Genomic DNA, 25,461 nt, shown 5'->3' on the forward strand with positions numbered 1-25,461 from the left:
GTTTTAGTCCATTTGCTCAGTCCATCGCATGATGGTACCCAGTTAACCATCTGCTGTTATGACCAGTCTATAGTTTGGAGCTGTTACATGCCTAAGCTCAAGTCCCGGTAGGTTTTCTGTTACATGCGCACTTTCTGTGTACTTTAGCCCTTGTTTGGGCTTCTGGTTATGTTCCTTACTAAATCCTGCTTTAGTAAAATCTTTTTCTCTACCCCACTCTCCCTCAGGCCCAAGGAAGCCTCGTAGGTGGCAAAACAGATTTTGCAGCATTTTTTAATATATAAAGCAAAAAGATCAGCAGTGGACTGTGTGTCCTGCCTTCATTACGCATCCAAAGCTCAAGAACAGAGAGACCAATCGGTAAATAAGTTAAGAGTTCACACAGCCTTAGAACCAAGAGCAGAAATGCTGTAATCAGCAGTGAAGGGAGTGAAGGTTCCATTTTCAATGGAGGGAGGTAAAAAAAAAAAAAAAAATCCCGAAGTATGGACCCAGTCTTCAGTTAAGAAGGTGGACTAACCCACAGCAAGACCAGGCCTTCAGACAGGCAGAATGGAGCCAAGCAGTAAACCCTGAGGCCTGGCAGGGAAGCTGGCATGAGAACACTCCAGCCATTGTGCATGTCTCCTATGACTCCATGATGCTTCAGACAAAGCCATGAAGACATCACAGTGAGTTTTTGAATGTCGGCCTCTGCTGGGTTCTCTACAGAGTCTCAGGTGAGCAGCTTAGCTGCTGGGCCGTGGGCCCTCCCGCCCCCAGGCACCCACTGTGCTGAGTTCCTTTAGCCTTCTGCTGACTCCATCTCCTTGTGTGCCTGCAGTACCGCCACCGCCTCTTCTATCTACGGGACACAGAACAGACGCTTAGTGCAACTGCCCAATACAGCCCCAGAAGAGCCATGACCTCGCATGGGACCCTCATATCCTGCCGCTCACAAGATCCCAGCCCCACTGCCACCTTCTCAAAACAGAGGCGACACTGCTGGATGTGACTCCATCCTGTCAGAACACGTGTTCTGAAGCTTTACACGAGCTCATCTGTGGTGGGACTGAACTTAGGAACCTTCAACTCAAATCCAGCAGACCGAGGGCAGCTGCTCTACCTTATCCAGGACGGCCCTCATTGTGCTGTGCTGCCACCCAGTGTCCACCTGCCTTGGCATGGAGGGACTCTGGGGACTCCAGCAATAACAGAAGCTCCAGGTTGTCCATCTCCAGCAGCATGCCCGTGATCTTGCCAGTCAGTGGGGCGCAGGCATTGTGGATGAGGGAGTAGAGGCGCTCCCCTGTGTAGAACAACCTGATAGCTTACGCACACACCTGTCTCAGAAGCCCAGAAGCCCAGGAGTGGTATGGAGGGAAGCAGTGAGGGTGTCAGGAAACTTGTCCTAGAACCATGCTCGGTCGTTTAACCTTACTGAAAACTTTCCAACTCTGTAAAGTGGGCATAGCAACCTTACCCTCGAGGACAATCTGAAGGGTCAGTTTGAACATTGTATGTGAAGGGATCTGCAGCAAAGTCAGTTGAGTTTCAAGACTCCATTTTTTTTTTTTTTTTTTTTTGTTCTGTGAGAAGTGGTTCTGACTGCACACACTGCTCAACGTGAGACGTTGGGGTGTGGGAGGCAAACACACAGCATAAATGTACCTTCCACCATTGGGTGCTTCCAGCAGCGCAACCTAGTTTTGGTGTCTGGCTCTCTTGACAACGTGTGAGAGAGAACTCCAGGATGGGGGTCGCTGAGTGGGAGTAGAAAGGTCTTCCCATAAAGAAGTGACAGTATTTACAGACAACAGCCAATCGAACCTACATTAGGCATGTGTGATTTTCTTCTGTATTGAGGAGAAGCATGAAGTGGCAAAACCTAGTAAGTAAGCTAAGGAAACAATGGAGTAGTGGCAACGGGGGACTTTAGTGAAGGGATCTGAGATCTGTATGGTCATGAAGCTAAGAATGTGCCAACCTGAGACAAGTTGCTCATTCATTCCAACATTAGTAGCGTCTGATATACGTGAGCGGGTGTGCATGCAGGGATCCCAGAGGAAGACATCAGATGTCCTGCTCTATCATTTTTCACCTTATTCCTTGCAGACAGTGTCTCTCACCGACCCTGAAGCTGGCTGTTCAGCTAGGCTAGTTGGCCAACAAGTTCCTGCCTTCTCACCATCTCAGTCCCCCAACTCTGGAGTTAAGGTACACAGAGCCATGACTAGTTTTTATGTGGGCGCTCACAGAAAGCACTCTTACCTACTGAGCCATCTCCTCAGTCCCCGCTACTGCTGTCTTTTATTGGAGCCTGTCAGAAGTTCTGGGCTGTAGAGGAACTGTACTTGGAGCTCAGAGTCCAGATGGAACCACCTGCACTTTCCCAGCAACAAGTATTTCCCACCTCCCTCACTAGGTACCCGGAGACAGATGATATTTGGCCAGAGCATCCCCATGCTAAAAGAGGTGTGAAGATACATAATGACCACCCTGAACCATTTTCCAGTAGAAACCCAAGGGCATCTCCTACTCTGCTTCTTGGCCCTCATCCCACATCCAGGTTTCTCCCACCTAAAGTCAGAATGAGATAGCGAGCTGGAGAAAAACCCTGGGAGCATCAGCCCACTAGCATTTTTAAAACAAAAGGACAAAGGCTTAGTTAGAAAGAGGCAGCTACCTAGTATCACAGTGATGAAACTAGACCTTGTTCCCAAGTCTGTCCTCTCTCAAGGTGTTCCCGGCAGGCTAGCCAGCTCTCAGGCCTCCTACGTGCCCCAGTGTAGGACAGCCAGCCACTCACCAATCATCTGTTTTTGCTCATGCAGGGGCACGGCAGCCAACATGGACACAGTCAGAGGCTGGTGGCCAGGGACATACACAGCCGACTCCTGGACCTGCGCATGGTGCCAGGAACACATTCCTTAACCACATGCATGGGAAAGGCCTCAGACACTTACCCCAGCGGGTGAACACAAGTATCCAGGAAAGGCTCTGGAAGGGAAGCGAGGTCTACACAGTCAGGAAGGGTAGAGAGTTCCTAACAAGGGCATGGACTGGAAGACAAGAGTATGCTCAAACAGAGACGCTGTGAACCAATAAAGGCCCTTCAAAAAGCACTGTCACATGAAAGCTACACTTTTCCAATCACTTTGTATCTGACAAAGCACTGTTCTCAGCAAGCTTTATGGACACAGCAGTAGCAAACATACATCTTAATAGTGTGTGTGGTGTGTGTGTGTGTGTGTGTGTGTGTGTGTGTGTGTGTGTGTATGTGCTTGATTCTCCTCGTATTCTTGATCCGCCTCCCAAGTGCTGGCATAACAGGTGTGTACCTCCAGAGCCCTCTTACATCTTGCTAACTTTGTTTTTTTGCTAAAGTTACTCTGTACTATTGCTAAAGTACTTGCTGAAAGTACTGTTGCTGTTTATAGACTACTGCTCATTTTGAAAGAAATCATTTAAACAAGTCATACTGACAATCTAGACATGTTTCAACAATGCTGAATTTGAAATCTTTATAGGGGTAGGAGATACATAACTTTTTTTTACTTATAATGAACATTTTTCATCCTATTTTGAAGTTTAATCTCATTCCTTCAGTGCTCAGCATGTTCCTAGAATTCCTTCTCCTAATACTCAACAGAAAATTCAAATTCATTTGATAATAACCTAGACAAAAAGTTTATAACCAGTACATGAAATGTGACTGTGGTCCTCTTTTCCCTCTGTTAGCAGGAGTGATCTTGACTGACTGCATGTATTAGTAAATGAAATTATACAAGTCAAGAAAATCAAGGACCAGAGGGAAGACACTTTAGCCAAAATTATGAGCCAGTTTGCCCAGAGCCCACAGTGAGCAGGCAGCCTTACCCCATGGACACTGTGTACAGCAGAGGATCTTCTATGTGGCATGAGCGGCTGGCCTGGAATAGAGCATCCATCCCCACCTGGCCCTGAAATCTGGGTACCAATGTTGGCTGAAAAAAAAAAAAGCAGGTTTCAAAAGGCCATTTAGAAAAAAAATATATAGCAAATTTTGGTGAAGAAGCAAAGAAATTGGGACATTTGTGTACTATTAACAGGAATGTCAGTGATGCATCAACTATAGAAATACAATGTGAGGGTTCCTCAAAAAAAAAATTAAACAAGAAGTCAACACATCCAGCAATCTCAGTTCTGGATATGTACTCAAAAGAATTGAAAGCAAGGTCCTGGGGAGATCTCTGCAAACCTGTGTTCATAGAAGCACTATTCATGTACAAGAACCCACAGGTGAAAGCCATCTGTGTGTTCATCAACATGTGAATGCAGAACAAAAATATACAAAATCTACATGTGTGGGAAACTTTGACATGCTAGAACATCACTGAATGCCAAGGACGCTGTGCAAGTGAAGGCTAGTCACAAAGGGCTGACAGTCTGAGTCCATTAACATGAAATAACCACACTCAGATTCATAGGGATGACTGCTTTACAGCGGTCTTAGCTAAGATCAAGTACAAAGTCAAAGAGACAAAAAAAAAAAAAAAAAAAAAATGCAATGGTGGTTTCCCCATTCCCCACCCCCAACCCACCCAGGGGCCAGAAAGGATAAAATGAAAAATTATGCCTAATTGGAAGTTTGGTTTTTTTAAGATTTATTTATTTATTATGTATATAGTATCTGCCTGCATGTGTGCCAGCAGACCAGTAGAGGGCACCAGATCTCATTATGGATGGTTATGAGCCATCATGTGGTTGCTGGGAATTGAACTCAGGACCTTTGGAAGAAGAACAACAGCCAGTGCTCTTAACTTCTGGGCCATCTCTCCAGCCCTGGAAGTTTTGTTTTACAGGACAGAAAGTTTTCAAGATGATGGTGGCAATCTCTGAGGTTCATCCTCAGTACTGTGAATGTGTCCTAAATGCCAATAAACTAGAGGCTTCAAAATAGTAAAGCTCTCGCTGCTCTTGCAGAGCACCAGCATTCAAGTCTCAGCACCCACATGGCAACGCACAACCGTCTGTAACTCTAACATCCAACACCCTCTTCTCACCTCTGTTGGCACTGTATACATATGGTGTACATACATGCATGGAGGCAAACATTCATGAATACAAGATAAATATAAACAAACCTTTAAAAATAGTAAAGCGGAAAAAGTTTATGTTCTGCGTATTTTACCACAGTTGAAAAATACAACAATGGAGCCAAGCATGGTGGTGCACACCTTTAATCCCAGCACTGTAGGAGGCAGAGGCAGGCAGATCTCTGTGAGTTTGAGGTCAGCCTGGTCTATAAAGTGAGTCCAGGACAGCCAAGGCTACACAGAGAAATCCTGCCTTGAAAAACCAAGAGAGAAAGAGAGAAAGAAAGAGAGAGAGAGAGAGAGAGAGAGAGAGAGAAGAAAAAAAAATACAACAATGAGCTTGAAACCTGCAACAACACAAGACCAAGGACTTTATCTGACTCATTTTTGTAGAATGCCCAAGGACCTCCCAGCACTGAACACAGGGCCAGCAGAGAGCTGTGAGGACACTGGCTGACAGATATGCTTGTCTTGAAGCCACAGCAGCTTCAACACTTGCAGAGATTCAGCTCCTTCCATTGTAAACTCACCGGTCCTCACAACAAAATGGGCATGCTATTTTTATCCCTATTTTAAAGATCAAGTGAGCAGAGCTAGCCATCAGCAAGGGTCACAAAGTGACACCCAAGTGCTGGATGTCAAGCTAACATTTATGTTACAGACAGTTTCCAAAACTGGCCTGGCTCACCAAGAAAGCAAGGCCACTATGGAGCCTGGCCTAAACTCCCTTCCACTGCCAAACCCAGTGTTAAGACTTGGCCTCACTCTGTGACACCCTTCCATTCCGAATCCTGGCCTTACACTCACCCACTTTCTGCATGTGAGGCACCTGGCCAGCGGCCTGCCTGGCTCCGCTGAGGTGAATACAGGAGTGTTGAGTCGTGCTTAGAGGCTGGACCACTGGGGCAGCTGGAGGGCAGGTAGCTTATAGCACAGAGGAAAAAAACAGAGAGAGGTTTTGGGTGATAATCAAAGTAACACACTGTGCCCTGAAGTTCCCAGAGCTGAGGAACCAGAAATTCACGGGAGATAATCAATTTACCTAGACCAAGAACTCTAGAGAGGGTGTGTAGAAGTCTGCAACGATGAGACCGGCTCATGTCTCCCCACACCCTGAAATGCTCAAGTGCCCTGATCATTCACTTTAGTCGCAAAAGAACAGAGTATAAGCTTGGCCCTGAGAAAGCCCAGAAATTTAGCCAAAAGAGTTTCTCTCCTTCCTCCCCCCCCCCCCCCCCCGCTATTCTGCAAGACTTTTCAGCCTCAAATCAGAGTAGGCTTTGGAGATAATTGATAATGGCCATACTGTGTGTTTCTGTCAGGGTTGCCACAGTGCTTGCTGCTCCATGAACATTTCATTTGGTCCCAAGCTGGGGAGGGGGAACTGAGGCTCTGTGAAGGAGGGTAACCAATTCTGCAAAATGCAAAGCCAGGCTCGATGCCATAGTTGCACACTGTCTCTTCCCTTGAGTGCCACACCCCGAAGCCTAGCTGAAGGTGGAAGAGCTGGGTCACTTACATGAAGGTCCATGAGGCTGAGCCGTCCACCTGGGGTCAGGTTGCATTGGAGCTATAGAGCCAGAGCCATAGTACATAGCCTGTGCTGTAGGCTGTGGGAGAAGAGCACCGAGGTGAGGGAGGGGATTTGCATCGTCTTAGGGACACCACTGCAAGAACCACACTACAGGAGACATCTCAGGCCTCCATGAAGGTTCCATCAGGGCGTCTTTTATCCCTAAACCCCTCAGAGCAAGATCTCAGATTTATTTCAGCCATTGTTACTTCCTCTAGCCCAGTGACCTAGATAAAGGATGTCACTTCAATTTGTACCAGCTCAAGCGATCGCTAAAGGGTGCTACCGAGCCAGTAGTTTTTTGATCACACACATCTTTCTACTGCTCTGAGTTCTATGAGGTGACTCCCCCAGCCATGCTCCTCAGAACACGAACAGCCAGGGGCGGGGTGCCATCTGAGTGGGGAAAATGCTACCGGCACTATGGCTGTTTAGGACAGCTGAAGCATTCTGACATAACTGGGGAAGATAACGGACACAATACAGAAATTCAGTACTTAATGCAAGACCCCCAAACTCATTTACCCAGAGTCTTCAGGAATCTTATGCAGACTGGAAGAAGAGAAAGCATGCTGTGCCCTCTTTAAAGATGGGGCAAGATGAGGCTTTAAGGGGTTGGAGCAGCGTCGCCCAAGGTGTTTTCAACAGAATGTCTATTTGTCTGTGAAGTTCTGTCATCCTCCCCTCTCCCCCCAGGGAGCAGTAGGCACAGTGTCACCTGGGGTACAGCAGGTAGTAAGTAGCTGGTGGGCTGCTGGAAAGAGCTCAAGACAGGGCAAGAGAGGCGCTGCCTATACTGGTTGGTCAAGATGGCCTTCCGCTCCTCTTTGCGCTGCGCCAGGGCCACATACAGTGGCTTAGTACCCACGATGCGTCCATTCATCTCTGTCACAGCCTTTGTTGCCTCTTCTGGAGAGGAAAAGCACACGAAGCCAAAGCCTTTGCTGTGGCTGCTTTCTGTCATCACCTAAAAGCAAGACAAGAAGGGTTGCTGGGCACAGGGGAGCAAGACTCCTGTGGTACACACTTCTCCCCCGGGGCCACCTCTGTCACCCAGCAGGCCCTGTGACATACTGTGATAAGGGGACGAACCATGCACCCCTCATTTACTGAGGCCTACTGTGTGCCACACACTTCATGAGCCTTTGTAGCTCATATGCAGCCTCCTGTTGAGGGAGGCACCCTGGCTTCCTCTTTACGGGAGAAAACAGGTGACTCAAGAGTGTCTTGCCCAGAGCCACCTACCTGGTGGCTGGTTCAAGCACAACCAGGACTCAAGACAGTCTGGTGATTTCTACTCTTCTTCAAGGTGTGAGATCAGATGCCTCAGAAGTTTGCAACAGATTTTTCTCAGCTGCCCTCTTAGCCTTATTAGTTTGCAGTCACTTTAGACTTCCAGAAAAGCTTATAGAGCAGTCCAGAGAGCACGGCGTAGTGGTGCACAGCTGTAACTCAGCACCGGGGGTCTGAGGCAAGAGCAGCCCTAAGTCCAAAGCCAGCCTGTGACACAGTGGAAGCTAACCTAGTGACATAGTGAGACCTTGTCTCCCACCTAACAGCTCCCCCATAAAGAAAGAAGAGAAAAACAGAAATTGCTTTGTGTCTCAGACCCAGGGTTCCCTCACTAGTGCTGTTGACTATGCTGTGGCTGGATCTCGTCAACTACAGTGCTGCTGCCCCAGTGCAAGGCTTTGCTCTGATTGCAGCTTTTAAACTAATCATCCTCATCTTTCCCCGGATTAGATGCATGATGCGTTCCTAACACTTTTCTGGCTTGAAGCACAAGAACCCTTTTTTAAAAATAAAAATAATAATAATAATTTATTTATTTTGTATACAATATTCTGACTGCATGTACACCTGCAGGCCAGAAGAAGGCACTAGATCTCACTATACATGGTTGTGAGCCACCATATGGTTGCTGGGAATTGAACTCAGAACCTCTGGAAGAGCAGCCAGTGCTCTTAACCTCTCTCTGAGCCATCCCTCCAGCCCCACTAGAACCCTTTTAAACCACCACTCCAGTGGAGCTCACGCTGTGACACAGTGACCCTCAAACACAGCCACACCTCATGGTTGTAGACCTGAACGGAGGGACAGTTATAGAGTTGTGCAAAAGTGTCTTTACTTTCTTCAGTCGCAGAGATAGGCAACAAAAAGTAAACCAAGCAGGATCAGTCAGGCCTGTGACTTGCCCAGGAAACCAAATGTTTTAATGTCATACTAATGCTGATCTCAAGGTGCTATGTATTCTCACTGCTGTTGTGATGGATCTTAGCTTCACCAACAACACAGCACATAGGGCTGCTGCTTTAGGATTTTGATAGATTTCAATACAGCTGGCTTCCTGATAGTCCTATTGATTTACTTTTTTGCATTTTAAAAGTATTCTTTGAAGGCGTGCATAAACTTACAGCTGTCACTATGTGCGTTATGTGCACACTGAAGGACATTGGACACCCTATCCTGACACTCTCCATCTCATTCACCTGAGACAGAATTTCACTCTTCCTGAAGCCGAGGCTGGCAGCCAGCAAGGCCCTGCCATCTTCCTGTCTCCACCCAACATAGCACTGGGGTTACAGGCTCACACATAAGCAGATTTTCACACAGATGCTGGGAATTTGAACCCAGGTCTTCATACTTGTACAGCAAGCACCCTTACCCACTGACTCATCTCTCCAACCCAGGGATCAGAAGTCTTGATGCAAAAGGTTGGTAAGAACTCTCCATTAGCAGAGAGTTTTTGTTATTTTTGTTTTGATTTCGTTTTTGTTTCTTTGGTACAGGCTCTCTCTGTGTTTCACTGTCCTGGAACTCACTCTGTAGACCAGGCTGGCCTTGAACTCATAGAGATCCACCTGCCTCTGCCTCCGGAGTGCTGCGATTAAAGGCGTGTGCCACCACTGCTTGGCTTTATTGTTAAAAAAACATCTGCCTGCCTGGAGGTGGTGGTGTGCACCTTTAATTCCAGCACTCAGGAGGCAGAAGCAGGTGAATTTCTGAGTTTGAGTCCAGCCTGATCTACACAGTGAGTTCCAGGAGAGCCATGGCTACATGAGAGAGAACCTGTATAAGAAAAACAAAATAAATAAATAAAAATAAAAGGGAACAATAATATTATTAAAGCTAACGCTTAAGTGGAATTTACTATGAACTTGGCAGCTGCATATTTACAATAGGCAATGTATATACCTTCATTCACTGAAGTATTTTCCTTTTTATTTATTCTTCTCTCATTGACTTATATTTTATCACATTTTTTATAAAATAGAAAATATACATAATTAGATAAATCCTCATCATATAACTCTCTCCTGCCCCTGTTCCCTGTCTCCTCATAGTCAAATCAAAGGCCATGTCCACATCCTCAAAGAAGCCCCCTACTGTCCCACTGAGCTCCTGTCTCCAGCACTGCCTCCCATCCTCCATGCGTGTGTTCATGTGCTCATGTGCAGGACACGTGTTCATGTGTGTACAGGTTAACATGCACGTGTCAACAGAGGAAAACCATGAGTGTCATTCCTCAGGCGGCATCCACCTTGTTTTGTGACAAGGTCTCAAGTAGGAGAGACTGACTGGCCAGCAAGCTCCAGGAATCTGCTCGTCTGGGGTCACAGTACCCAGCAACACACCACCACACAGCACCGAACATGGCACCACCACACGCGGCACACAGCACTGCGCTGTGTTCTCGGAATCGAACTCGGGTCCTCACGCTAGCAAGGCAAGCACTTCCCCAACGCAGCTCTCCTCAGTGCCGCCCTCCCATCTCAAACTAGGGAAGCATCTGACCGTATCACCAGATCATAAAGTCCTCAGAGGCACGGACTTCCTCTTTCTTATTTGTATATGGCGTGAAATGAACATATCATCTGGGCTGCCTTTATAAAGCCAAATGTCCCTGGGACTGCAGAGATGGCTCAGCAGGTAAAGGCACTTGCTGCCAAGCCTGCTGACTTGAGTTAGGTCTCTTGGTACCACATATGGAAGCAGAGACCTGACTCTCACAGGTTGACCTCTGAACTCTGGCCTTGTGTATATATACACATACATAACAAAATGTATTAAAACTTTAATTTAAAAAAAATGTTCAGGTCAGGCTCTCAGAATTCTACATGCAGCCTGTTTGACCTGGATGAGAAGCCAGGGCTGAGGACCACACAGTCCATGCCCTAACTTCATCTTGTAAGTAAGACATGGACTCTAAGCCCCGTCACAGGACTGCTGAGTGGAATGGCTATTTGTCACATTTTAGGTACCTCACAAGACTGGGCACACAGCTAGCACTCAACAAATGGGGAAGAAAGCGTGAAGAGTGATGAGTAGCAGCCCAGCTGTCTCGTTTTGCAGATGAGTAAACTGAGGCCCAGACATAGGATCCATTTCTGGAATCTGGCCTATAGTAGGTATCCATGAATGTTTGTTGACTAAAACAACGTTACAGTGCACCAAGCCCAGCTCTATGGCTATATTATATGTTTATTTTCTTCCCATCCAATCCAGACGATGGATCTCTGTTGGAGGTTGGTCAGATGCGTGTTACTGACCCTTAAGAGCTGGTTACACCTATCTTTGCTTTGTGAACCTGCCTGAGACATATCCGATTGATTGATTAAACAACCTATACCTGGGCAGGGCAGGATGTGGTAGGTGTGGCTGAGCTTTGGAGGACAGAGAGGATCAGGGGAAACAGAGGGACAGGAAGAGAGGATGAAAAAGGATACCACATGAGCAGAGAAGGACTCCAATGATGGTGTGAAAAGGCCCAGATGAAGAACACAAGCAAGTACCATGGGATTATGGATGGAAGGTAGTCCAGATAGGAAGGATTAAGATGGGTGGCATTGGATGGGGGCTGGAAGATGGATGGTAAGAGTATTGAGACAGTGTAAATGAAATATCTGCCTGGCCCAAGGTAAACAAGGCAATTATAAATATAACAGGTGCCTGTGTCTTGTTATTTGTGATAGTGGGTTAAATAATACTGCCGTGATAAGTGATAACCTTAGGGCTAATAATAAATCTTACATAGCCCAACATCCATTTTTTATTTACTACAACAGCTCTCTAAAGGTCTGATGCATGTTAGCCAGAAACAGAAAGAGGAACCCAGCCCAAAGGCTGTGGAAGCCAAGAAAGAGCCTGGGGTGAGGCAGGGGGTGGGGGAGGCTGGGGATGTGCAGGGGTGAGAAATTGGGGGTTGTATATGGATGAGAGGCGAGGGGTGGTAGGGGGGGCATGAAGGGCGGGAGTCCTCTTGGAGCGCCACAACGCTCACCTTAGCACTGGTGATCACTCCATAGGCGGAGAAAACTTCCCTCAGTCTTTCATCATTAATGGAGTCATCCAGGTTCTTCACATAAAGGTTCACACCCTGAAAAGGGGGGATACTGCTCAGTGCCCCTTCCCCTCGGGCCCCAGACTGCCTGAGGTGGTGGGTCAGTGGCTGGCATGGCCACAAGGGACAGGCAGAGCCCAGCCTCATGCAGTCGCTCGGGCTGCCTGTCCCCAGGTGCTGCAGGTCTCACACTGTTCCCACACCCCTGCACAGATCCCACACCCTCTCTTCTTACACATGGGAACCATGGAAGGAGGTCTCAGACTGACAGCTGGCGGAGGCTCTCCGGATGGCTGGGTAGAACAGCTGTAGGCAGAATTCCTGACGGGCCAATTCTGCTTCAATCACAGAGTTAGGATAGCTGCCACCTCACCATCTAGCAGCTTGACATATTATCATCACTCTAAGGCCTTCTATACATCCACCCTAAGAAACGTTAATCCCCATCTTGGAGAAACCGCAGCACAACCTTTTGTGCCAGTTCTCTGTGGTGTGGCTTGCACTGCCCACCACGGGATGTTTGCCAGCATCCCCTGCTTCCCAATGTGACACCTGAAGGTTCCATACATTCTCTCTGCACTGGAGAGAAAGCCATTTCTCACTGAGAACCATTACATATGGACACATGTACATGAGGGTATGTATACATTTGGTATACATGCACATATATCATGTCCATTCTCCAAAAAAATCTAAAACTTTTTTATTCAAAAAATTAGAGTTCATCTCCAAGAAGTTATGTTGTGCTGGCCTACACTATTTTTTTTTTCTTTTGGGTTTGGTTTTTTAAGACAGGGTTTCTCTTATATAGCCCTGGCTGTTCTGGTCTTGCTTTGTAGACCAGGATGGCCTTTAACTCACAGAGATCCACTTGCCTCTTGCCTCCTGAGTGCTGGGGTTAAAGCAGTAAGCCACCATGCCTGGCTCCACTAATTTTTTTTAAAGATTTATTTATTTTGTATATATTAACACTGTTTTCATGCACAGCAGAAGAGGGAATCAGATTCCATTACAGATGGTTGAAAGCCACCATGTAGTTGCTGGGAATTGAACTCAGGTCCTTTGGAAGAATAGCTAGTGCTTTTAACCACTGAGCCATCTCTCCAGCTCTGGCTCCACTAATTTTTAATGAATCTAAATTTTAATTAGTTAACTTGTAGTTTGTGATGGCTCATGACAGTAATGCCAGCACGCTGGAAAGAGAGACAGGAGAATCATAGCCAACCTGGTCTATCTAGTGAGTTTCAGGTGAACCAGAACATAGTGAGACTCTGTCTCAAAAATGATGGCAAAGGGATGGAGAGATGACTCAGCAGTTAAGAGCATGGTGCCTCTCTTGAAGAGGACCCAGTTTCGGTTTCTAGAGCCTGCATGATTGCTGACAATCATCTATAACACGGCTCCACTGGTGCCCTCTTCTGGCTGTCACACATAGCTGGCATGCGCAGAGATCCACACACATTCAGGCAAACACTCACAAACATAAAATAGATAAATCTGGAAAACAACAGCTAACTCGCTGTAATTTTGTGTGTGTGCACATGCAGAGGCCGGAGGTTGACCTTGGTTGTCTTCCTCAATCATTCCTTGTTTGTGAAACCAGGTCTTCTCCCCGACAGTTGAAGATCAACACTTAGGCTAAGCTGATAAGTCAGCAAGCCCTAGGGATAGACCTGTCTCTTCCAGGGTTTGTATTAAGCTGTGTGCTGCCATAGCCAGCTTTTACGTGAGTACTGGGGGTGGGGGCAACCTCAAGCTCTCACGTTTGTACAGCTTTGCTGAGTGAGCCACAACTTACTGTAATGACTAAATGAAATTTCCACTTCTGGATGTAAGATATTTGGGCTAGTTATTTGAGGGTGACTTCCAGAGGCATTTGGAAATAGGCGGGGCATTCTCGGTGTTCATTATTGGAGGATGCACTGGGTATTGGACACTTGAAGGATTACTCTGACTAACGTTGACAGCATTCCAACCAGCCCTTCGGTCCAGGTAAATATCACTTCATCCTCTGTCACAAGCCAGGCAGGGAAGCCTACCCCAGGACTCGTTTGATTCCTGCCCTGAGTCATGTTTCTAGAAGTAGGGTGGCTATAGGAAGGACACATTCAGAGTGTCCCCACCCCTAGGCACAGCCTTCAGACAGCCCAGCCTGCATGAGGCCGGGGCCTCACCTGGTAGTGGTTTTGCCTCTTCTGCTTCATCTGCTCAAACCTGCGCTTCAGCTCACTCTGCCGCTCTGCCCGCTTCTGGGCCCGACCCACATACAGCTGCTGTCCGCTCACCTCCTTGCCGTTCATGTGGTCCACAGCCTGGAGAGGAGGAGGAAGAGGAGGAGCGAGCATGGTGAACCATATGGACATGGCCTGGTCCCCAATCCTGCCTCCTGGCCCAGAGGAAGCCACCTACCACTAGGCTGGCCTTCCTCGCTGGAATAATTAATCCCAGGGAAAGGCCTCTTCGTACAGGACAACCACTTTTTAAAGATATGGCACAAAACTCTGTGGTAAACTGTGGATTTAAAATTTTTGATTAAGGTTTTATTATTAAAAACAAAACCAAAAACAGAACAGAAGCCTATGTGGCAACTACATGGCTGTAAATCCTTGCATTCGGGAGAGGACAAGGCTAGCTTGGTGTATTCTCTGACAAGGCCAGCTGGGGCTACAAGCTGAGACTCTGTCGCAAACGAAAAGAAAAGAAAAACAAAACCCAAACATAAACCTCAAAAAAAATTAATGTTAAGTTTTCCATATTTAAATTTTAAATAACCTTTTAAAGTGTGCGTAGGTATTTATATCTAGGTGTGGGTGTAACTACTTGTGCCCAGAGAGACCAGAAGATGACATCAGATCCCTGAGAGCTGGAGTTACAGGGGTTGTGAGCTTCCTAATGTGGGTGGTGGGAACTCAGCTTGGATCTTCTGCAGGAACAGTCTATGCTCTTAACTGCTGAGCCACCTCTCTAACACTACATGAAAAGAAGCCAGACAGTAAGAGATACGTACCAGCCAACTCCGTCCAGGTAACATTCTGGAAAAGGCAGAACTATGAGGCCAGCAAAAAGCTCAGTGGGGGGTGGGAGGGTCAGGAGGCTGAACTATTGGAAAGGATGGGCTGAGCACAGGTTTTAGAGGGGTAAAAATACTCTATCATATACGATAATGGTGGCTGCATGCACTTCTATATTTGTCCAAACTCAGAGAACGAACAACACCGAGAATGAACCCTACTGTAAACTGGAGACCCTGAGTTGATGATGGTTTGTGTGTCAAAGTAGAATCATCAGTGTGAAGACTGTGCCACTCGGGTGGGGGATGGGGGAGGCTGTGCACATAAGAGTCTATGGACTATCTATGCCATCTCAGTTTTGCTGTGAACTTTACACTGCTCTAGGAAGTCTATTATAAAATAAGCTAGATTTATATCCTACTGCCACCGCATAGGGTTACGCTGAACAAAGCAACAAACATCATTCTTCTAAATGGGCATGAATGCCTAATCATGATCCTTCACGCTATAGTTTACAATACAGAATGATTCTTTTTGCTAACCACCAGGGCTTTCATAAAGACTTTTAGAAACATTTGCACTTCAATCCTGATTTTTTTTTCTTTTCTTTTCATTCCTCCTTTCTTTTTAAACATTCTTTTAATTTTTTTTTTTAAGACAGGGTTTCTCTGTGTAGCCTTGGCTGTCCTAGAACTCACTTTGTAAAGCAGGCCGGCCTCTAACTCATAGAGATCCACCTGCCTCTGTCTCCCAAGTGCTGGGATTAAAGGCGTAGGCCATCACCACCATCTTTCTTTTCTTTTTAAAAGTCTTTAAAACATTTTTTAAAGTTATTTCATCATTTTATGTGTGTAACCGTTTGCATTCGTGTCAGTGTTTGCATTTGCATCTGTGTATGATGTGTGTGCCTGGTACCCATGGAGGCTGAAAGAGGGTGTCAGATTCGCTGGATGGTTGAGAGCTACCGTGTGAGATCTTGGAATGGAACCTAGCTAGGTCCTCTGGAAGAGCAGCCAGTGCTCCTAACCATCTGTCAGCTTCCTCCACCTTTTACCTTACAACACATTTTAAAAAATTGATGTGTGTGTACGGGGTGAGTATGCCACCTGTGGGTTAGGTGTGCTTTTCCCTGGAGCAGGAAAAGAGTCAGTTGTGAGCCACCTGATGTGGGTGCTCAGAACTGAATGTGGTGGCCTCTAGAAGGGCAGCGAGTGTTCTTAACTGCTGAGCTATCTCTCCAGCCCCAAGAATTTCCTTCGCTTTCCTGGCCTAACCCTGTTAGATGGCGTAAGAGCCTGCAGTTTCCGCCAGAACACTGTAACTCACTTGGAGAACTGAAAGCAGGGAAGTCAGACCTAAGTGCACACTGCCTCAGTGTTTGGGATTTTTTTTTTTTTACTGGTGTGGGGAGAAATATTTGAGAGAGAACTCGCTTCCTAAGAGGTCAGTTATTAGTAAATGTTTACACACAGCGAGGACTTTAGCTTCCCTGCCTGAATGTTCAGCTCTTTGAACTTCTAGGCTTAGAAGCCAACAAAGAAAGATAATGTCTTTGGTCCTTGCATCCTGGGCTAGGAGGAATGTGCTTTCTTGCCCTCTGCTTGCAGACACACTCCTGATCTTCTGGCTTCCTAGCCCTGGCTTTGGACCTCTTTACTAAATCAGGGCCATGGAGGCACCTACCTTCTGGGCTTCCTCATGCTTCTCGAAGTTGACGAAGCCGAAGCCTCGGGACTGGCCACTGTTGTCTCTCATCACCTTCACACTCTGCATCTTTCCTAGGAAGGATCAAAATGGCTTAGCAGGGAGCTGGGGGAAGGGCCAGAATGTTCCCTTCCTTCTCATGTAAGTCCCCAGGAAATCCCAGGGAAGCCCTCCTCCCACCAGACCTGGGCACAGAAGATGGGCAATAGAGCCCCCCCCCTCCTCTGGGGAACACGCTCACCAAACTGAGAGAAGAGATCCTGGAGGCCCTGCTCATCCATGTCCACATGCAGGTTCTTTACATAGATGTTGGTGAACCCTAGGGTCCGAGCCCCCAGCTCTGCCTCCCGCTTCTGTCGAGACTTGAAGTGGCCTACGAAGCTGTGGACACACAACAGAGTAGAAACCACCAGGTTCATCCTCCCTCCATTCCGGCCTGGGCCCACCCGGCAAGCCTGGGTCGCTTTGACCAATTGCTAGCCTTCAGCTTCCTGTCTGTTGGTGGGAACCCTCGCAGCGTCACACTCCATGAACTGCCTGTGTCCAAAGCCCAGTTGTTTTCAACAGGCAAAAAGCTATAAAGCTCAGCCCTTGTGTGAGGTTACAAGAACTTTATTCGAGCAACAAGTTCACACAGAATAAATGCTCTGGAATAGGTAGCCGAGAACACGGGAAAGAACAGGATGAATCTGGACTCAGACACGAGCCTGGATCCTCATTGCAGCTGCTGAGCTGTGGGATCCTACTCGAGTTACTGAACCTCTTCAAGCCTCGGGGTTCATTCCCATAAATCTGGTGTCCAATTTGCACTGTGGGGTCATTGACATGGTCATTGCCAAGGTCACTGGTGGTGATGGGGAGACAGACTGATATCATTTAAATATATTTATTATATAATCTGGAGTTTTCTGGGCTGGAGATACAGCTCAGTGGTAGGGTGTTTGCCTAGCATGTATGAGCCCCTAATTCAATTCCAAGCAGAGCCAAAAAGGAAAGAAAAAAAATCTAGAATTTTCAAGTTCACATAAACACATCTAAGAATGTTTTTTTTGAGAGAGAGAGAAAGATGGAGAGAGAGAGAGAGAGAGACACTATGAGAATCTTGCTATGTTGTACAGGATTCCCTGAAACTCCTGAACTCAAGTAATCCTTCTGCCTCAGCCTCCCAAGAAGCTGGAACTATAGGCACACACTAGTGCTCTTGGCTGAAAAGAATCCTTGACTGAGAAACAAATGCCAGGCAAAACACAGGCATGTGAAGGGCAGATGGCCTATGGAGTAGATGACGCCAAGAGATAAACGCCAAGCGTCGGCAGCCGACACATCGAAGTGTTTGCTAACAACCTCTGCAAATCCAGGAGCTCTCAGAAGAAAGCCATGAGGTCAGTACACAGGACCCTCCCCAGAGAAATAGCATCCAACAGCTCAGTGCCTCTGGCAACTCAAAAGCTCACACGTGTAATTTTAGTACTTGGGAGGTGGAGGCAGGAGGATGTGGAGTTCAAGATCATCCCCAGCTACATAGTATGAGACCTGTCTCTAAAAGAAAAAGAAAAAACAATATAAAGAATTGCCTTCTTTCCACAGCACTGGCTATGTGGCTGAGCCATCAGATAGGCAAATTTTCAAATGTGGAGAGGAACACACTGGGGCAGGTTCTCTCCAGATCTGCAGCACAATTTTCCCATCTGTGAAGTAGGGAGATGCCAGACTTGGGCAGGCAAAGCATGGACCTGCTTTTACGTCTGCCGGATCCCACAGAATAGCACTACATGTGACCAAGGAGAGAAACTGCAGCGGTACAGACCGAAAGACAGATGAAATCATCAAGCTCATCAAGGATTTGCCTATTAGCTGTTCCCGCTAGAAAGCTCATCCCTTGCTCAGAATAGTCTGTAGACACCCATCAACTCCAATTTTACACAAGAGTCCCTGAGAGGTTGAGCAACTCCCCTGAGGTTACACTCCAAGAAAGATCTCTGCCGCAGCACCTGGTGCGTATTAGACAGTCGCAGAAGCAACATTTCTGATTCCATAGTTCTGTCCCCTCAGCGTCCACCCTCCCCCAGGCCCGAGAACTCACACTTTTCGGTCATTCAGCAACATCCCATTCATGGTGTTGATGGCCTTCTGGGCAGCTTCGTGGGTCTCAAAATGCACAAAGCCAAACCCTCGTGATCCATGTTCATTATATACTACCTGGGTCACAGGGAGGAAGGACAGAGAGACCACCCAACGGGGACTTCAGGGAGAAAAGGACACGAGGGTACATAAATGTTCTTTGCTAAGTGTAAAAGACAATTATGCAGAGGCTGGGGTGGAGCTCAGCGATGAGGGTGGAGCTCAGCCATAGGGGTGGAGCTCAGTGATGGGGTGGAGCTAAGTAATAGGGTGGAGCTCAGTGATGGCCTCTGCTAGAACTTGGGTTTCATATGGGGAGCAGAGAGACTGAGGGAGGGGGGCACTGAGACATAACCTCACAACAGTTTTGAACTGGGAAATGGAAGTTTATAAAGACCAATTCACTTGCTCAAGGTGACAGTCTAAGGAAAAGTAGACTTGGGATTTTAACCCCCACCGCTTGACCCCTGATTCTGATAGCAAATTGAAGATACTGTGATACTGTAAATGTCCCGGGGAGGTTAGTTAGAGAAACTGTAGGACAGTTGCCCTGGTCTACAAGAGAATGCAGTAGACAATGAGGCTTACAGTTATTTGAATTATATAAAGGGTAGGCAGAAATCAAGCCATCAAGCTTGGATTAAAATGGGATCTACAGATAGGACATTTTGAAACACACACACAAGCACATCTGTTTTAGTGGGCTTTTGTTTGGGGGGACTTTTGAGACAAGATCTTGCTCTGTACCCAGACTGGCTTCAGATTTGAACTCTTCCTACCTGAATTTCACAAGTGCTAGGATTACACTTGTTTGCAGATGCCCACCTCATAAAACCATTGACAATGATTATTCCTGGGGACCAGAGCTTGGTTTTCTAGTTTCTTCTCTTCTATACTGTTTGAGTTTTACCAATCCATATGTTATCCTAACAACAAACCCACTTCAATTTTGTAACAGAACATTCTGTGCCTGCTCTGTAATGTGTCCAACTCAAGCTGAAAGGGCAGAAATGGAGAACACAAAATACCTCAGTTCTCAGCCCTTGGTGAACTTGAATTAAGGCTTTGACCCCATTTCTAAGGTGACCATGACCCCAGTTATTACAGAGCCTCTGAGTGGCTCGGCTCAGTGGCGCTGTCCACCACTCCATTCCCATGCCAATTGCTGGGATGCTCTTCCTAAAACTGTAATTGTGGCTAGGTCACTTTAACCTCCAATGGCTTCAGCTATGTCAGTCAACCTGGCATGTTGAGGCTCCTCTGATGAACCTGCCCAACAAATCCAGCATCTAAACCCTTGCTCATGGTGTTGGGGGTGGGGGAGTTTGCTCTGTGGCTCAGAGCACTTGCTGCTCTTGCAGAGGAGCTGGATTTAATTCCCTATTGAGGAACTCACAACTGCATGTAACTCCAGTTCCAGGGGACCTGGCACCCTCTGCTGGCCTCCAGGGGTACTGCCTGCACACAGTGCACATAGAGACACGCACGCACACACACACACAAACATAAATAAATGCAATCCTCAATCTCATACCCATCACACACTCCTCTACCTCGCCACACCCAGGGTCTTTTCACTTTTAATTCAAGGTCAGCCCTTTCAGACTCAGCCATGTTGAGTGTCCTCTTCACCAAACCTGGGTCCACCACCAGCTAAAGATATATACTTATCTTGTTACACAGTCCAGGAGAACTTCTCCAGCTAATTCTTAACTTCTGAGACCCAGTGGGAAACTTAGGATAAATGATAGCTCCAAGGTCAACCATTCAGTAGCAACTTCATAATTATTGCACATTCATTTAGATGTTTCACGTCCCAGGAGCCTTTTCATAGATGGCACATATAACTCGGTCCATTTTCCCACAGTCTATGAAGAAAGTTCTACCACAGCATCTAGAGGCACCCAAAGGAGGTGTAGGGTAATGAACCTCCGTGATGATGGTACGTAGTTAGGAAACGAAAGCATTTAAACTCGGGACATCTGGCTTTGGGAGTCCTCTTTCTGGCTCAGTATGTCATGTTGCCTTGCTGCTACACAGTGGGCTTTGCACTTACAGTGCCTGACTGAGCTCATGTGTTCTTCCAAATGCCACAGAAATCTTTCCTGATTGGCCTCATGGCTCCCTCCTTTCTGGGCCCCTGACTCCAAGAGAACCCCAGTCCTCTCCCTGAGCCCAGTTTCCAGTTATTCACACGAGTCCTACCAACTCCAGCCAAGCTCTCCGCAGCGGAGGTAGGGGCCACGCTGTGAGCCTTGTTCCTAACCACACCCACAGCAGGGCTTCCTTAGGCCCACAGGAGTTGCCTGTGTTCCACAAAGCTTGCTATCCAGTCTTCTGTGGCCCGGAGGACTCAAGGCCTGAAGAAGTTAGAAAGACATACTTCCCCCTGCTCAGTTTGATTCAGTTGACCTGACAGACATACTGGTTCAGTGACTCTAAAGCTGGGCACAGTGGTACACAGCAGCAATCCCAGACTCCAGGAAACTGTGAGGCAGTTGCACTGCTTTGAGTTTGAGTAGCAGAAATGCATAGTAGCCATAGTAACTCAAGGCCAGCCAGCACTATGTAAGACCTTGTCTCAAAAACAAAACAAACCCCAAAAACTAAAAAAGCAAAACAAAACAAAAAACAAGGGTCTAGAGAGATGGCTCAGTGGTTAAGAGCACTGTCTGTTCTTCCAGAGGTCCTGAGTTCAATTCCCAGCAACCACATGATGGCGGCTCACAAGCACATATACTGGTATCTAATGCCCTGTTCTGGCATGTAGGTATACATGCAGATAGAGCACTCATGTCCATAAAACAAATAAATAAATCTTTAAAAACAAAATCTCCCCCCACATACAAAATCAAACTCAAAGCTTTTAATGTAAACCCTCCACACATCTGTTACATTGAACTGCAGACAAGGTTTTACAGCTCCAAACCTCTGTGGCTTCAAGCAAAACTCAGGAATCCTGCTGGTGACACCTTAAGGGGGGTTGGGAGGAATCCAGAGGGGCTACAGAGGCAGACAACCAAGAACACAGAAAGACAAACTGCTGAGAGTATGTAAGAAACTTATCCCAAAGATAAGCTTCTTCCTCCGCTAGTCTGCAAAACAAGGAGCAGCCCTGCTTCTCTGAGGACAGACTGACCCTCAGGGGTCAGTTGCTCCTCGGGGTGGCAGAGACAGGCTCTATGCGCAGGGAAGGTGGGCACGTCCCAGCTGAAAGCTGAGGAACTGTAGCTGGCTCATACCAGTGCTCAGGTCAGTACCATGACCAAACAGAGAGGTAATGGTACCTCTGCCTTTGCCCCTCTAGAGACAGCATCCAAGTCAGCCATCCAGGGCACAACACCAGGCTTTAGCCCTCTGTTCAGCACACACTGAACTGCAGTTAGGCCTCTAGTCCTGCACATCCTCCTCTAGAAGGTTGGAGAACTCAATCGGAACCCTTCTCAAACCATAATAATCCATTCAGTACTTACTGTGTGTCACGATGGGGGAAATGCAATGTGCCGATGGATAAACCTAATGCAGAAAACCTAACACGAAGACTCAGAGACACAGCCTTGGCTCAGAATAATATCATCCCTCTGATGGACTTTATATTATAGTATAAGAAATATCTTAAGAACGAGATGTGGTAGGGGCTGGGCATGATGCCCAGGGGTGGAGTGAGCACCACCTCCAGCATCAAGGGAAACCCAAGGCAAGATGTGTCGACTGATTGCTCCTGTGGTTCCCAGTTAAGAACTTTGTTGTAATCACACACTTAATTCTGTTTTGTCGTTTTTGTGGTCGGCCAACCCCCTCACTGGAATGTGGATTGGCCTATGACTGGAATAGGAGTAAAGGGGTCCCGGTTCGGAGTTCAAGTTTCAGGTAGCCTGGTGAACTTCTCTGTCTTCTGAGTCCTGCCGCAGCTGTGAGGAAGACCTGGGCTAGCCCGCAGGAGCGTGGAGGATCATAAGGAGGAAATCCCAGATGTTCTGAGTGACAGCTGGCCAGGTCCACATGGGTCTCCTGAGAGTTCACACCAGGCTCAAGTAGCATGTGAGGGAACACAGCCAGAGCCAGAAATGCCATACAACTGAGCTCAACCCAAATCACCAATTCAGAATTTTAAACTAAGTAAACAGTCGTGTTGACAGCCATGAGCTAGGGCGATGACACCATGGGCTGGCTATTGGAAGCAGGGGTGACCTCTAATGGGTCTAGGAAGATGAAACCATAACTAGCTACTGACCAAGTGCCTGCTGGACCCAAACCCGGTGAGGTGAGGTGCTGGATGGTATCCCTCCACCACAAAGGTGTCCGACACAGACTGACTCCCCTAGAGGGGCACACCCACCTTAGATGAGAGGATGCTCCCGAAGGTGGAGAAGGTGTCATAGAGGGCCTTATTGTCAATGGAGTTCTCCAGGTTTTTGATAAAGATGTTGCCTATACCAGACCTTCGAAGCCCTGGGTCTCGGTGGGACCACATGATTCGGATGGGCTGGCCTTTGACCATCTCAAAGTTCATCGTGTCCAGGGCCCGTTCTGCTGAAGAGGAGGCAAGGAGAGAAAGGGGCAAGTCAGGTGACATTTGTGATGCTGAATCTTCAACTGTTTACCAGGAGTTGGGGAAGGGAAAGCCATAGTCTAAGTCTCACTTGAGCTCCGAGCCTGGGAGACTCAGGCGGACTAAGCTCAGGGAATTGCTATACATGGTGCTACGCGCATATGGCAGCAAGTCCAGCACCCAGCAAGCAGCACGAATCCCTGGTGTAAGGATGGGGAGACTGAAACTTGGAAAGGCAGAGCCAGGCTCTTCTAGCCTCAAGTGCACATTGCCTCAAGTGCATGTAAAGGAAGGGAAAGTGAACACCCCCACCCCAGCCCCCCAGCCCCACCTGCAAAGTGAGGAGATGCTGCTGCCGCCTTCCCTCCCACACCTGAGACAGTGCTACTGGCTGCTGGGCTGTCAGGCAGGTTGGAGAGCGAAGCATGTAATGACTGGTACTTGGGTCTTGTAGGGAATAGCTATTTGGCAAACGGCAGTGTGTCCAGAGCCAGTGGCCTCTGCCCGCTATCCTAATTGACAGCCTATTCCTTGAAGATAATGCACTGCCTGCTTCAGAGGCCCTGCTAACTTCAGAGGCCCAGAAGAGGTGAATGGAGCGCAGTGGAGCAAAACATAGAGGTTGGCACTTTTTGTCCAGTCTTAACAGACCCACTCAGGAGCAAAACTCTCCAATAGTTCAGATCTCTCATCTATAGACTGAGCCCTGATGGTCAGGCCCTGTTTCAGTCAGGAGCCTTGCAAAGAGGCATAGGCAGAAGTGGGGTGTGACCGAGGGAGAAAACATCTTGGATTCAGGAAACCACCCAACTCACCCAGGAGGCCTGAACTACTTCATTTTGAGACAGGATCTCAATTTGTAGCCCAGGATGGCCTCAAATTCATGTTCTTGCCATGACTTCCCCAAAAGCTGAGGGAGGCCAGTTCTTGTTTCCATTTCTGGAGTGGCTCAAATGGTGTCACTTAAGAGAACACCTAGAGCCCCGAACAGTACTTCACACTCTGGCTCCCCATTCTCCATGCTACAGAGAAACAAGCCTTGGCCTCATCAAGGGTGGTCCTGCCTAGTGGCACAGCTCCAGCAAAACCATGGCTCTTAACCTCCATCCTCCATTCCCAGCAGAAGACCAGGCGTGCTCAGCTGACAGTTAGCAATCAGTCCTTTCACCCCGACAGTGGGCCGCAAAGCCTACAGGAGGCAGCTTTCCGGGAATCAGAAAGGTGAGGCACCTGCTGTTCCCCTCTCTCCACCTGCAAGGCTTTGGGCAGCTTCCTTTCAGCTGCTCTCAATCTCTTACATAACCACTCTTGAAGGGAGGCAGAACCCCAGTTTTCCTTCCACACAGGCAACTGAGCTCAGGGCGGTTGAGCCACTTGCCCAGTGTCACATGAGGCTGGGTTACTAATCTGGGTCTGCTTAACCCCAAAGCCACTCAGCAACCAGCAGCATCCCTGTCTCTGGGCCTCATTTTCCCTAACTGTGATACGGAAGTTGGGAACACAGGCTGACTGATCTTCCCTGGCTGCGATCTGTAATACAAAATACCCACAATTAGTTACAGGCCCATTTCCACCTACAAGATAGAAAATCACTCTTACTGAGCTAATAGAAGTTCATCTGAAATAAAACTTTCCAGTTCAGGATGGTAGTTATCAAAAGGGAATTATTTTGTGAAAAAGCAAGGTTTACTCTTCTCTGGGGCTCACCATCAGCAGGCTGCTGGAAGTTGATGTAGGCATAACCCAGAGACCGCCGGGTGGAGATGTCCCGACACACGCGGATGGACAGAATAGTGCCGATGGGAGAGAACATCTCATAGAGCATAGCTTCAGTCACGTCGGGGTGCAGATCACCGACATAAAGCGAGGACAGTGAGCAGCCCTGGCCACCGGTGTCCATGATGTGCAAGGGTACCCAGAAGAGGGTCAGCAAGCAGCCCCACCTAGCACCCGGCCTCAGCAGGGCTCGGCCAGTAGTCCTGCCTGCCCTCACCAGCCCCTTACCTTTATCGGGCCTGTAAGCCAATCCCAGCTCCCAGCCCCACTCACCTGGGAATCCTCAGGCTGGGAAAGGCACAGGTGGCCAGTATCTCCCACCTTCC

General features: G+C 47.6%; 1 protein-coding gene across 1 annotated transcript; it reads right to left on the reverse strand.

Moving 5' to 3' along the window:
* Positions 1-634: 634 nt before the first annotated feature.
* On the reverse strand, positions 635-25,259 carry Pabpc1l (poly(A) binding protein cytoplasmic 1 like). The gene is made up of 14 exons (XM_055602367.1): positions 25,067-25,259; positions 23,147-23,340; positions 18,770-18,885; positions 16,928-17,067; positions 16,666-16,760; positions 14,146-14,283; positions 11,912-12,007; positions 7,349-7,597; positions 6,577-6,667; positions 5,865-5,981; positions 3,859-3,965; positions 2,789-2,882; positions 1,158-1,288; positions 635-844 (listed from the first exon to the last, which is right to left on the reverse strand). The coding sequence occupies exons 1-14, from the start codon at positions 25,257-25,259 to the stop codon at positions 785-787; spliced, it is 1,821 nt and encodes a 606-aa protein (XP_055458342.1). The 3' UTR covers positions 635-784.
* Positions 25,260-25,461: the final 202 nt, after the last annotated feature.

Source organism: Psammomys obesus, unplaced genomic scaffold (genome assembly GCF_907164565.1).
Source record: "Psammomys obesus unplaced genomic scaffold, mPsaObe1.curated_primary_1811, whole genome shotgun sequence".
Lineage (NCBI taxonomy): Eukaryota > Metazoa > Chordata > Mammalia > Rodentia > Muridae > Psammomys > Psammomys obesus.

Coding starts and splice junctions, on each gene's coding strand:
- Pabpc1l (XM_055602367.1), bottom strand. CDS start 25,259: ATGGACACCGGTGGCCAGGGCTGCTCACTGTCCTCGCTTTATGTCGGT. Junction 12,008..14,145: donor AGAGGCAAAACCACTACCAG/GTGAGGCCCCGG, acceptor CCCCCTTTTCAG/GGTGTGAACCTTTATGTGAA. Junction 2,883..3,858: donor CTGTACACAGTGTCCATGGG/GTAAGGCTGCCT, acceptor CACCATGCGCAG/GTCCAGGAGTCGGCTGTGTA.